General features: G+C 42.8%; 1 protein-coding gene across 1 annotated transcript in view; it reads right to left on the bottom strand.

The window, feature by feature from the left end:
- Positions 1 to 13,631, bottom strand: part of LOC117780127 — a 119,854-nt gene that overhangs the window by 47,924 nt on the left and 58,299 nt on the right. The window contains 12 exon segments of the mRNA XM_034616539.1: positions 32 to 349; positions 413 to 736; positions 1,770 to 2,087; positions 2,156 to 2,776; positions 2,835 to 5,279; positions 5,339 to 5,824; positions 6,081 to 6,263; positions 6,403 to 6,624; positions 7,203 to 7,814; positions 7,954 to 8,031; positions 8,091 to 8,156; positions 8,218 to 8,361. Coding sequence (XP_034472430.1) covers positions 32 to 349; positions 413 to 736; positions 1,770 to 2,087; positions 2,156 to 2,776; positions 2,835 to 5,279; positions 5,339 to 5,824; positions 6,081 to 6,263; positions 6,403 to 6,624; positions 7,203 to 7,814; positions 7,954 to 8,031; positions 8,091 to 8,156; positions 8,218 to 8,361 — 5,817 coding nt within the window.

Consider the following 13,631-nt stretch of genomic DNA (forward strand, 5'->3'; position numbering starts at 1 on the left):
ATCCTAGTAAGGATCTAAAAGAAACACCTACTTCTCTCGGGCACACACTGATGGAAAGGATCTCCAGTGTAACCATCGTAGCAGCTACAGATGGGTGAATGGTTGGTGGTGCGACAACGAGCATTGTAGCCACAGGTGCCAGGACAGGGATCACGGCACCTCTGATTGATGCAGGCCCTGTCCGAGGGACACTCAGCACTTATCACGCACTCGGGCTTGCAACTGGGAGGACTACCCATGTAATCTGGCAAGCAAGCACAGACGGGACGATCACCGACAACGTGGCAAGTGCTAAAGAGGCCACAAGGAGAGGGTCTGCATGGGTCTTTAGGCAGTGGAAGATACATATCTAAGAAAGGGCAGATATATGATTAACAGACGAGCTAGTAGTGAATCTATGGGTCCATCATACTTGTGGGTCTCTCCACGCAGGCGCGCAGGGGATTCCCAGTGAAGCCTGGCTCACAACTACAAACGGGCTGATGATGGGCCACTCGACAGATGGCATTGAAGCCACAAGCGTTGGCACAGGGATCGCGGCACTTCATGTTGATGCAGGCCTTAGTGCCGGGACAATCGCTGTTTTGTACGCATTCGGGTCGACAATTAATGTAAGGATCTCCAAAGTAATTCTGAATGCAGCTGCATGAGCCAGCACCGTTGTGCTCGCGACAAATGGCATTGGCACCACATGGCGATGGATAGCAGGGATCAGAGGGCAAATCGGCCACTACAACTGATCATGGGTATATGCATGGGCATGGAAATAGCAAGCAGGCAGATGATGTAAGAGATATACATACAAGGATTTACATGATATAGAATAGGCTTACAAACTAGGCGTACACATAAATATACATAATAAATACAAACAACAGGCAAATATAATATAGTCGAGTGTGCTCGACAAGTTGATACTCTGCACATAGAGTTAAAGTACTTTGACGATCTTAAGTATTGTTCTATTTAGAGTATGATGTTATTGGATGTTTATTAAATATTTGTTTGCTTATGTTGCTACTATTTCAACTACACATCTCAAAGTCTATCTTTATATTTTTTTTTGTATTTTTTCTAAAAGTCTTACTGTCTTATAGTTTCAATAAGTCGTTTCTTCCTTTCTATTTTTCTGTCTCAATTGTAAGTATTTTTCTATATGATTTTTTTCTATTCCTCCATCTCCTCCCTCTATTGTCTGTCTTCCTAATTTGAACTTAAATTTAGGTCTCTCGTTCCTCAGTCAAAAAAATTTGTAAGTCTTTTTTCTATCTCTCTCTCACGTTCCTTCATCTCCCTCTTTTGTTTGTCTTCGTAATTTGAACTTAAATTTAGGTCTCTCGTTCCTCAGTCAAAAAAATTTGTAAGTCTCTTTTCTACTCATTGCGTTTCCTTTGCTCGTATAGCCTATCTCTCTCCCAATATCTCAACTTTCATATGAGATCAATACTTTATATCAGACTGATAGATTTTTAATAAACTGGTGTTGTTTCGCTCAGTTACGATATTTTTTTTTTTTAGGGTTTCTTCTTTTTATTGAACTTCAATCTGTGTGCAGGGTATACGTAAATGATAGAGTGATGATTGAATATGTACACAATACATAGAACATGCATGAAATGAGTGAACCATAAAGCCCTTAAATCTTAACCCTTTTGAACACCACTGAAAAGAACATACAACATTAACAATTGAGGCGCTTTTAAAGGGATCACAAAAGTTGGATCGAGCGCTTGGAAGAGATAGCAAATAGTTCGAAAAGGGATACTCACTTTCAATCATATTGCAACCCGTGTAGGGATCACCCTGGTAGCTCTCGAGACAACTGCACTTGGGCTGATGATTCTGTGTGGTGCATAGGGCATTGAAGCCGCAAGTACCGACACAAGGATCTTCGCAACGCTGACGTATGCAGGCACGATTCGAGGGACAATCCTGATTTATAACGCACTCGGGTCGACAACTTGGTGGAGCACCAAACATTCCAGGCAAGCAAGAGCATTCAGCGCGGTTATTCACGTCCTGGCACTTGGCATTCGGTCCACAAGGATTAGGCAGACATGGATTGACTGCAGGACGTGGTTCGTGTGCTAAGGATAGAAATTGAGAGGCGAAATTAAGAAATTAAGTTGATTTAATGAGGTAGATGAAAACTTACGTTTGGGTATACATTGTTCGAATGGATCTCCGACGTATTCCTTGGGGCAGGTACAGATTGGATTGTGGTTGCTTACCTGGCACTTGGCATTGAAGCCACACGTGCCACTGCAAGGATCAGCGCACTTTTGGTTGATGCAAGCCAAATGTTGAGCGCACTCCGAGCTGACCACACACTCGGGACGGCATGTGGGAGGAGCTCCAAAGTAGCCACCCTTGCAACTACATGTGGGATGTCCTTCCACAGTACGGCAGATGCTATTGGGTCCACAGGGATTAGGTTCACATACGCTGATGGGTCCAATTGGAGTACTTTTGCACCCCACGAAGGGATCGCCCTCAAAGCCACGAGTGCAACTGCAGGCGGGCACATGATTGACCACTGCACACTCGGCGTTAGGACCACAGGCTCCGGTGCAAGGATTGCGGCAATGCTGCTTTATGCAGGCCAAGGACGAGGGACACTCCGAGTTGTAGATACATTCTGGACGGCAACCGGTGCTGTAGGGATCACCGAAATACGGCTCAATGCAACTGCAACGAGCGGCATCATTGTGCGGAGTGCAGACCGCATTCTCCGCACAGGGATTCGGATAACAAGGATTATGATGATCATGTGGTTCTGTGGAAGCCAATAAATTATAATTCCTTACATTTTAGACGAATTATATTTAACTTACTCGTGTCGATGACCCGAGAGCAGCCCACAAAGGCATCTCCCTCATAGCCCTGATCGCAACTACAGTGTGCAGAGTGGGCAACCACCGTGCAGCGGGCATTGTGTCCACAAGCATTGGCACAAGGGTTTTGGCACTTCTCCTGGATGCAGGCCTTGTCGGCAGGACACTCGCTGCTCAGCGTACACTCGGGACGGCAGTAGGGAGGACTGCCAATATAGTTCGCAACACAAGAGCAGACAGGTCGGTTTTGCTTGATCTGGCAAATCGAGTTGGGTCCACAAGGCGATGGATTGCAAGGATTTCCGGGTGTCTTGCCTTCAGAAGGCTGATCGGGAATGGGGGAGCAGGCCACAAATGGATCTCCGTCGTGATTTGCCTCGCAAGAGCAGATGGGATTGTGATTAAGTACCTCGCAACGGGCACCGATACCACAAGTACCGGGACAAGGATCCGCACAGCGTTGATTGATACAGGCTTGACTGGGAGGGCACTCGGAGCTGACTACGCACTCGGGTTGGCAGACGGGTGGTGCACCCTTGAAGTTAGGCAGACAAGAGCAGGCGGCATAACCATCAGCAGAAGCCAGACAACGTGAGTTTGGACCACAAGGAGACGGTTCGCAGGGATTTCTATGATCGTTAGGTGGTGTAGTAGGCGGCAAATAATAAGGATTGCAGGCCAGGAAGGCGTCACCACTGTATCCCTCGGCACAAACACAAACTGGGGCATGATTTACCACACGGCAGAGGGCATTGATACCACAGACGCCAACGCAGACATCCACGCACTTGGAGCTCACGCAGGATTTATCCGCATTACAGTCACTGTTGAGAACGCACTCGGGACGGCAGCCAAGGTAGGGATTACCAAAGTAACCCTTGCGACAGACGCAGGCCAATCCTCCACTGTGACGCTTACAGTCCGCATTGGGTCCGCACTGCAGCTTGGCACAGTTAGCCGAAGGGGTTGGCACGATGGGCGATGGTGTCGCGCATTGTTCATAGGGATTTCCATAGAGTCCAGAGGGACAGGCACAAACTGGATTGTGCTCGTAGACGCGGCAGATGGCATTTCGTCCGCAGGAGCCGGGGCAAGGATCCAGACAACGTTGTCCTAAACAAGCTCGATCGAAGGGACAGTCCGAGTTGGCAATACACTCTGGTCGGCAACGTGGATTCTGTTGGGCATTAGGTCCAAAGCAGGGATCACACAAGGCAACACCGTCTCCAAAAACGGAACACACATCATTTGGTCCACAAGGAGATGGAACACAAGGATCCCGTGATATATTCTTCAGAATGCCAATGGACACACACTGCAGGAAGGCGTCTCCAGCGAATCCATCAAGACAATGACAAACTGGAGTATGCTGTCTCACATTACAGATGGCATTGATGCCGCAGATGGTGCCGGAACATGGATCAACGCACTTGTGATTGATGCAGGACAAAGATTCACTGCAGTCCGAGTTAATATCGCATTCTGGCTGGCAACCGGACTGTGGATCACCAAGGTATCCAGGCAGACAGGAGCAAACAGCACGATTGTTAAGCAATTTACATTCGCTATTCAATCCACATGGACTGGGCACACAAGGATTACCCTTGGGTTGATCCAGGGCAAAGCAGCGAACGCCAGGATTGCCAGTTAATCCTGCATTGCAGGAGCACACCGGATGATGTTGCTCCACGCGACAATTGGCCCCATGACCGCAAGCTCCAGGGCAAGGGTCGTAGCAACGGAATCCCATGCAAGCCTTGCTCTGTGGACAATCTGCATCCACTTGACATTCGTAGCCATGGCAACCAGTGATCGATGTTGGATCTCCGGACAGACCTTCGGGACAGACGCAAGCTGTCTGACCATCGCCGGCAATGACACAGTTGGCATTGGGACCACACGGGTTGGGATCGCAGACGGTACGGCTTGGTTCACGACAGCCTTGATAGGCATCTCCTACATATCCAGAGCGACAGTAACATTCCTCGCGATTCTCGGCCACATAACAGTCGGCATTGCGCCCACAGGGTCCGGGGCGACACAGTTCAACGGTTTCAGTTGGCTTCTCGCATATTCTAAAGGGATTTCCGACCTTGTTGTCCGGACAGTAGCAGACAGGTTGCCGTGATGAGTCGCAGATGGCGCCAGTTCCACAAGGATTGGGCTCGCAGGGATTAATGGGCTCCACGCAACCGCGAATGGTGTTGGGACTCTCTACATAACCGGGCAGGCAAGTGCACTTGGAGAAACCATTGCTTAGCACGGAACATTGGGTGTTTGGTCCACATGGTGAGGGATCGCAGGGATTCGAGGGCAGCTCACAGGCAATCAATGGCGGTTGACCTTCGTATTCTGGCAAGCAGAAGCAAACAGGAGCACCGTCCACACGACGACACCCAGAGTTGGGGCCACAAGGATTTGGTGTGCATTCATCGCCCTCAGGAACTGTAAATAGATTAGTATGTAAACTCCTGATCCGACTAAAAATCAAATGTGATACTTACTGCAATTCTTGAAGGGATTGCCCGTGAGTCCCTTGGGACAGAAGCAGATGGGATTGCCATTGTCCAGTTCACACTGAGCATTTAGCCCACATGGATTGGGATCGCATGGATTCTGTGGTGGACTGCAGCCCACTTCAGGGTTGCCATTGTAACCAGGCGGACACTTGCAGATGCCCCGATGGTTGATTACATCGCATAGCGCGAAGGCGCCACATTGACACGGTGAGGAGCATTTGCCGTTGAGACACGCCTGACTGGCATCACACTCCGAATTGGAGCGACAACCCAAGGATTGCTGACACAGCACATAAGCATTGCCCTGGTAACCGGACAGACAGCGACAATCGATGCCATGATTTACTGGTACACACTCAGCATTCTCGCCACAGGAATCCTCTTGGCAAGGATTGATGCAGCGACGATTGAGACGATCGCAGAGTTTGTTCGGTGGACAATCCTCGTTGTATTGGCAGACATGAGTGCGTGCTATATTTTGGATTTTGGTGCAGAATTTGTTGTTGTTGTTGTTGTTGTTTGTTTTATGTATAATACAGTTGTTGTTGTGGTTGTTGTTTGTCGATTTTATACATGTGATGTTGTGACAGGTGTACGAGGAGTTTGTACAGTGTATTAAAGAGAGAGAAATATTTGGGAATATTTTTGTGATAGATTAGCAAAGAAAGGTTCATTTAAGGATAACAAAATTGTGCAACATAGTGCAGTCTATCTACGGTATACTAACCTGGCTGACAGCCGACAAATCCATTGCCTTGATAACCATCCGCGCAGCTGCAATCGGCTGCGTGGTTAGAATTAATACAAACCGCATTCTGGGCACAAGGATCATGAACATCGCAAGGATGCACACAACGGTCATTGAGACAGGCTTCGGTAACGCCACAATCGGAGTTGTCTGTGCATTCAACTGTGTGACAAGAAGAGAAAGAAAAAGTTTAGTCGGAGCTCCAATTGCATCATTTTAAAATCACTCAATATAAATTTCTGCTTAGTTGTATTAAATTTGATGTAGTGAAGTTGTTGATTAATCTTGTTTAGTTGCTTACTTGACTTATCTGTGGACACACACTTGACCATTGGATTGCCCTCATGTCCCTGAGGACAACTGCAGATGGGACGATGACTTTTCGCCGTACACTTGGCACTTGGTGCACAGATTTTGGCAAATTCGCAGGGATCATGACACAGACCCATGTAGCAAGCCTCGGTCTCGATGCAATCGTTATTCGATTGACACGGCTCTGGGTTTTTGGGTGTGCCCGATGGTTCTACTTGTTAGAAATTAATCAGTTTGTTAGCAATCATATTAAGTTGGTTCTTTAAACTTGTAACGCATGATTCCAATGTAAATATGTTAGACTTATATTCAAAGGGTTTTGTACAAGGTCTATAATTATGTACAGACACTTAACATTATAATATACATTTGTATGCCCTTGCAGAGAGAATGATCAAAAGGAAGTAAATGTCGACTCACTTTAATCAAATTATGCGTTAATTTTTAACAAAATAAATTTAAATTTCTTCTTAATTTTCATTTTGGATTAGATAGCTATATCAATCAATTCTTTTCTACTTCTGCGGGGGTATTTAAACTTCGGTTATCCGAAGTTAACTTTTGTTTTCTTTTCGATAACATATTATACATGGGTGGGAATGTGAAATGCACACTTGTCACTATGGTACTTATACATGTGTGTGTTGAAAATTAAATTAACAAAAGAATATATATGTATTTACAAAATTAATTGTATTATTTGATCTATCAAAAGAATAAAGAGTCAACATTTTGGGTACCGAAAGTGACAGCATAGCCAACTTTTTGTATAGACGACATTGTGTATACCTTTCTTTTGGCAACGCCCCAGCTTACAGTGCTCGTTAGGAGCACAGTTAGTATCTAATGTACATGGGTTAATAATTGTGGTGTCTGTTGTATTAGCCGGTGGTGCAAAGGTGGTCATGGTGCGGGCGGTTGTCGTTTGGATCGTGAATAAACCATCCATATCCGTTGTTGTGCCCGGTCTCGTGGGTAATTCTGTTGGCCAAGTTGTTGTGCTGCTCATTGTTGTTGTCTCTGGGAACTCATTTGAGGTATCAAGACGTGTGGTTTTCATCTTTGGCGTTGTGGTACTCCTGACACCATCATCTTTGCTGGAGAGTGTGGTTGTTGTGACCATTGGCCGTGGTGTTGGCGTATCGGTTATATTATTTATACCATCGCGATAGCCTTTCGTGTGTCCCGACTTAATGGTTGTTGTCTCAATGATTGTGGTGCTGGTGGTTGTGGGGTTAGTAGCGGAAGTGTTGATTGTGCTTGTTTCTGTGCTAGTAGTGGTTGTGCTAGTTGTTGTTGTTGTAGTTGTTGATGATGTTGTGATTCTTCTTGTAGGTTTTGTTGCTGTTGTTGGTTTTACTGTGGTTTGCTTGGTAGTACTAGTTGTTATTGTTACATTAGCTAGGGAGAGACGATATATTTACATGGGTAAAGGGTGGTTATTTTATATACACATAATATATACACTTGGTTAATGTTAAGGTTGTTGACTAATGAATTGATTACTGTATGCCCACTTTAAATGAAAACTCGTACATACCTTTAATACAAGCGCCAGTTGTTGGGTCACATTTGGCACCTGGTGCACAGTGATCACAACCAGGAGTACGACCTGTATCTGTAATGCAGAATGTTTTAATCTTAAATTCTCTCAAAATGTATCATACTTCTACTTACTATCACAATAACAGCCATCACATTTGACACCGTTGCGACAGTCTGAATTGCGTTGACATTCACATACTTCAAATGCAGAATTCATTTATATATAATAATATTTTTTTTTATGAATAGTAAAACCCACCTTGAGAACAGCTTGGGGAATGGCCAACAACGCGACAATCCTCACTGCGACTGCAGGGATTCGCATACGCGCAGGGATCCACGCAGAGGGCATTAATGCAAGCCTGCTGGGAGGGGCATTCATCGCTCGAGGCACAGCCGATTTCTGTTGTTGCATTTGGGAATTTTGTTATAAGTAAATTGTTTGCATTAGTTAAAGCTTTTGGCAGTGTTTTTTTAAGTCTTTCTGTTTAAATATGCTTAGTTCATATTTTCTTTGATTTCGTTTTAGAATCCTGTTTTGAAGGTAGTTTTTCTTTGTTTTCAATGCTGTTAGTATAACGTATGTATTTATTGTTTTCCTTATGTGTTTCTAGAGCTTATAGACTATGTCAAAGTATAGTTAAGATATTATTGTTATTATTATTATTGTTGTTGTTATTGAAAAACAACCAATACACATGCAAGCAAGCAAGCAATTAAGATACGACTATATCTTTGGGTTAGTGCAGTTTTAAAATAGTCTTAAGAATTACAAACACCAATTAGTACTATTTACCATATCATGCGATTGGTTAATGATACAATAAAAATGCATGTATTATAACAAAACTTACAGGCACGCGATAATATTGTACACATAGATCGATTTATGTACAAACAAACATATGTACTTAATACAACAAAAATCAACACAAATTATATATATATATATATACACATATATTTGTATAAAACACAGAGATAATGAGATCGTAACGCTGGCCATAACATGCACATGGAGCACATTCGAGAGACATTCAAGATGATGGTGGTATGAGAACATTGATGATGATATACACGTAAAGGAATACAAATTCGAATACAAGTACTTGCAGCAGGCGGGCAGGCAAAACAAGCAGGCAACTAATATAAGGACGCAAACGAGGTGTTAAGCTCGATTTGCTCTATGCTCCATTTGTGTATGTGAACACATATACGAGTACTTCGAGAGCGTATCCAAAATAAGGTGGTGTTGGTTGTTTTTGATGCTGGTTCAGTGGGTGGTGGGTTGGTGGGTGCAGGCATACAAATGACAGCAGAAGAGCCAGTGATAGGACAATGGGAAAAGAACTCTAGAATTTGAAGCGTTTGATGCCTTCCGTATTGAATCACACAGAAGACACACAAAACACACTGGGAATTGGATTGCACGAAACAGAACAGAAGAGTACAATAATAATAAAAAATACATGCACATGCCAGCCATAGCAATAGGCTGGTCAGTTATGGACACAGGAGAAGGTTTAGGTATGATGATCCATTAACAGAGAGAGAGAGAGAGATAAAAAGAGAGATAGGACAATATGAGACATCAAATTGAAGTTGGCTTCTACTTATTGCCAGATGCATTTGGCGATTGAGGTAGTTGGCCCCTAGGATGCCAAAAAGATAATTTCTTTCACCGCAACCCTTTGGTTCTTTTTGCAATGCATTCAATTCATAGAGAACACGTGGATCGATATTATGACTTAACATTTACATACACAGCTTTAGTTACCTGCATTGATAGCGCAACCGGGTTTATTTACATCTGCGGCGGTATCACATAAGCACAAAACGGAGTGGTTCAATGCACGACAAACAGTAAAATTTTGAACATCACAGAGATTTTCGTAATATTCACAGGGTCTAATGCAATTTCCTTTCACACATAACTCGTCGTCCAAGCAATCGAAATTATCAGTACATTTTAAAACAAGTTCTGTCGTGGTCTCATCTGTACCGGTCTTTGTCACATTTGGCATACCAATAGAAAGTGTCGTGCCCTCTTCAGTATTTGCTGTTCCTCCTAAGCCTGATCCTAATGTTGTCATAAAAGTTACCTTACCGGTTGTCGTTTCGCCGGGATAACCCATTGATGTATAAAAAAATGGCGTCATTGTACTTAAAGGAGCTTCTGATGTTGTCGAAACACTGGTAACAGATGACTTGTCAGTCACTGTCAATCTAGAAGTCGTAAGGTCATTTGAAATAAAAGTCGGGGCTGTAGTTAGAGAGTCATTCCTTGTCATGAAATCAGGAATAGACGTCGGTTGAGTAACAGATATAGAGATTCCTTCAGTAGGAATACTCTTGCCTGCATGTGTGGTACTTCTGTCAGTAGATGTGAATGGAAAAGTTGTTTCATGTGCAGAAGTAGAACCTTTCGAAGTTATTGCCTCTGTTAGAATAGTCGCTTTAGTTCCCTGAGTCAAAACTTCAGTATAAGAACTGTCTGTAGTACCAGGGGAAGAAATTCTTTGAGTTGTAGGTATAAAGGAAGTTGTTGTTTCCCCATATATTGATGGCAATGTAGTAACTTCATTAGTGCCTATCGTTGGAGAAGTAGTTTCTGTCGATAGTGGTACAGAAGTAGAACTTTTCGAAGTTGTTCCCTCTGTATGGATAATCGTTTCAGTACCCTGACTTATTTTATCAGTAGAAGGACTCTCTGTAGTACCAGGGGAAGAAATTTTTTGAGTTGTAGTAATATATGGAGTAGTTGTGTCCCTAGGTATTGGTGGCAATGTAGTATCTTCAGTAGTGCCTATCGTTGGAGAAGTGGTTTCTGTCGATAGTGGTACAGAAGTAGAACTTTTCGAAGTTGTTCCCTCTGTTTGGATAATCGTTTCAGTACCCTGATTTATTTTATCGGTAGAAGGACTCTCTGTAGTACCAGGGGAAGAAATTTTTTGAGTTGTAGTAATATATGGAGTAGTTGTGTCCCTAGGTATTGGTGGCAATGTAGTATCTTCAGTAGTGCCTATCGTTGGAGAAGTGGTTTCTGTCGATAGTGGTACAGAAAGAGAACTTCTAGAAGTTGTTCCCTCTGTTTGGGTAGTCGTTTCAGTACCCTGACTTATATTATCAGTAGAAGGACTCTCTGTTGTACCAGGAAGAGAAATTCTTTGAGTTGTAGTATTAAATGGAGTAGTTGTGTCCCTAAATATTGGTGGCAATGAAGTATCTTCAGTAGTGCCTATCGTTGGAGAAGTGGTTTCTGTCGATAAAGGTACAGAAGTAGAACTTTTTGAAGTTGTTCCCTCTGTTTGAATAGTCGTTTCAGTACCCTGACTTATATTATCTGTAGAAGGACTCTCTGTAGTACCAGGGGAAGAAGTTCTATGAGTTGTAATAATATATGGAGTTGTTGTTTCCCCAGATATTGAAGGCAATGTAGTATCTTCAGTAGTGCCTATCGTTGGAGAAGTGGTTTCTGTCGATAATGGTACAGAAGTAGAACTTCTCGAAGTTGTTCCCTCTGTTTGGATAGTCGTTTCAGTACCCTGAGTTATTTTATCAGTAGAAGGACTCTCTGTAGTACCAGGGGAAGAAATTCTTTGAGTTGTAGTAATATATGGAGTAGTTGTGTCCCTAGGTATTGGTGGCAATGTAGTATCTTCAGTAGTTCCTATCGTTGGAGAAGTGGTTTCTGTCGATAAAGGTACAGAAGTATAACCTTTCGAAGTTGTTCTCTCTGTTTGGATAGTCGTTTCAGTACCCTGAGTTATTTTATCAGTAGAAGGACTTGTAGTAATAAATATTGTTGTTGTTTCCCCAGATATTGATGGCAATGTAGTATCTTCAGTAGTGCCTATCGTTGGAGAAGTTGTTTCTGTCGATAAAGGTACAGAAGTAGAACTTTTCGAAGTTGTTCCCTCTGTTTGGATAGTCGTTTCAGTACCCTGAGTTATTTTATCAGTAGAAGGACTCTCTGTAGTACCAGTTGAAGAAATTCTTTGAGTTGTAGTAATATATGGAGTAGTTGTGTCCCTAGGTATTGGTGGCAATGTAGTATCTTCAGTAGTGCCTATCGTTGGAGAAGTGGTTTCTGTCGATATAGGTACAGAAGTATAACCTTTCGAAGTTGTTCCCTCTGTTTGGGTAGTCGTTTCAGTACCCTGACTTATATTATCAGTAGAAGGACTCTCTGTTGTACCAGGAAGAGAAATTCTTTGAGTTGTAGTATTAAATGGAGTAGTTGTGTCCCTAAATATTGGTGGCAATGAAGTATCTTCAGTAGTGCCTATCGTTGGAGAAGTGCTTTCTGTCGATAAAGGTACAGAAGCAGAACTTTTCGAAGTTGTTCCCTCTGTTTGAATAGTCGTTTCAGTACCCTGACTTATATTATCTGTAGAAGGACTCTCTGTAGTACCAGGGGAAGAAATTCTTTGAGTTGTAGTAATATATGGAGTAGTTGTGTCCCTAGGTATTGGTGGCAATGTAGTATCTTCAGTAGTGCCTATCGTTGGAGAAGTGGTTTCTGTCGATATAGGTACAGAAGTATAACCTTTCGAAGTTGTTCTCTCTGTTTGGATAGTCGTTTCAGTACCCTGAGTTATTTTATCAGTAGAAGGACTTGTAGTAATAAATACTGTTGTTGTTTCCCCAGATATTAATGGCAATGTAGTATCTTCAGAAGTGCCTGTCGTTGGAGAAGTTGTTTCTGTCGGTAAAGGTACAGAAGTAGAACTTTTCGAAGTTGTTCCCTCTGTTTGGATAGTCGTTTCAGTACCCTGACTTATTTTATCTGTAAAAGTACTCTCTGTAGTACCAGGAAGATAAATTCTTTGAGTTGAAGCAATAATTGGAGTTGTTGTTTCCCGAGATATTGATGGCAATGTAGTATCTTCAGTAGTGCCTATCGTTGGAGAAGTGGTTTCTGTCGATAAAGGTACAGAAGTATAACCTTTCGAAGTTGTTCTCTCTGTTTGGATAGTCGTTTCAGTAGCCTGACTTATTTTATCAGAAGAAGGACTCTCTGTAGTACCAGGGGAAGAAATTCTTTCAGTTGTAGTAATAAATGGAGTTTTTGTTTCCCCAGATGTTAATGGCAATGTAGTATCTTCAGTAGTGCCTATCGTTGGAGAAGTTGTTTCTGTCGATAAAGGTACAGAAGTAGAACTTTTCGAAGTTGTTCTCTCTGTTTGGATAGTCGTTTCGGTACCCTGAGTTATTTTATCAGTAGAAGGACTTGTAGTAATAAATATTGTTGTTGTTTCCCCAGATATTAATGGCAATGTAGTATCTTCAGAAGTGCCTCTCGTTGGAGAAGTGGTTTCTGTCGATAAATGTTCAGAAGTATAACCTTTCAAAGTTGTTCTCTCTGTTTGGATAGTCGTTTCAGTAGCCTGACTTATTTTATCAGTAGAAGGACTCTCTGTAGTACCAGGGGAAGAAATTCTTTGAGTTGTAGTAATAAATGGAGTTGTTGTTTCCCCAGATGTTAATGGCAATGTAGTATCTTCAGTAGTGCCTATCGTTGGAGAAGTGGTTTCTGTCGATAAAGGTACAGAAGTATAACCTTTCGAAGTTGTTCTCTCTGTTTGGATAGTCGTTTCAGTAGCCTGACTTATTTTATCAGTAGAAGGACTCTCTGTAGTACCAGGGGAAGAAATTCTTTGAGTTGTAATA

Source organism: Drosophila innubila (genome assembly GCF_004354385.1).
Source record: "Drosophila innubila isolate TH190305 chromosome 2L unlocalized genomic scaffold, UK_Dinn_1.0 4_B_2L, whole genome shotgun sequence".
NCBI lineage: Eukaryota > Metazoa > Arthropoda > Insecta > Diptera > Drosophilidae > Drosophila > Drosophila innubila.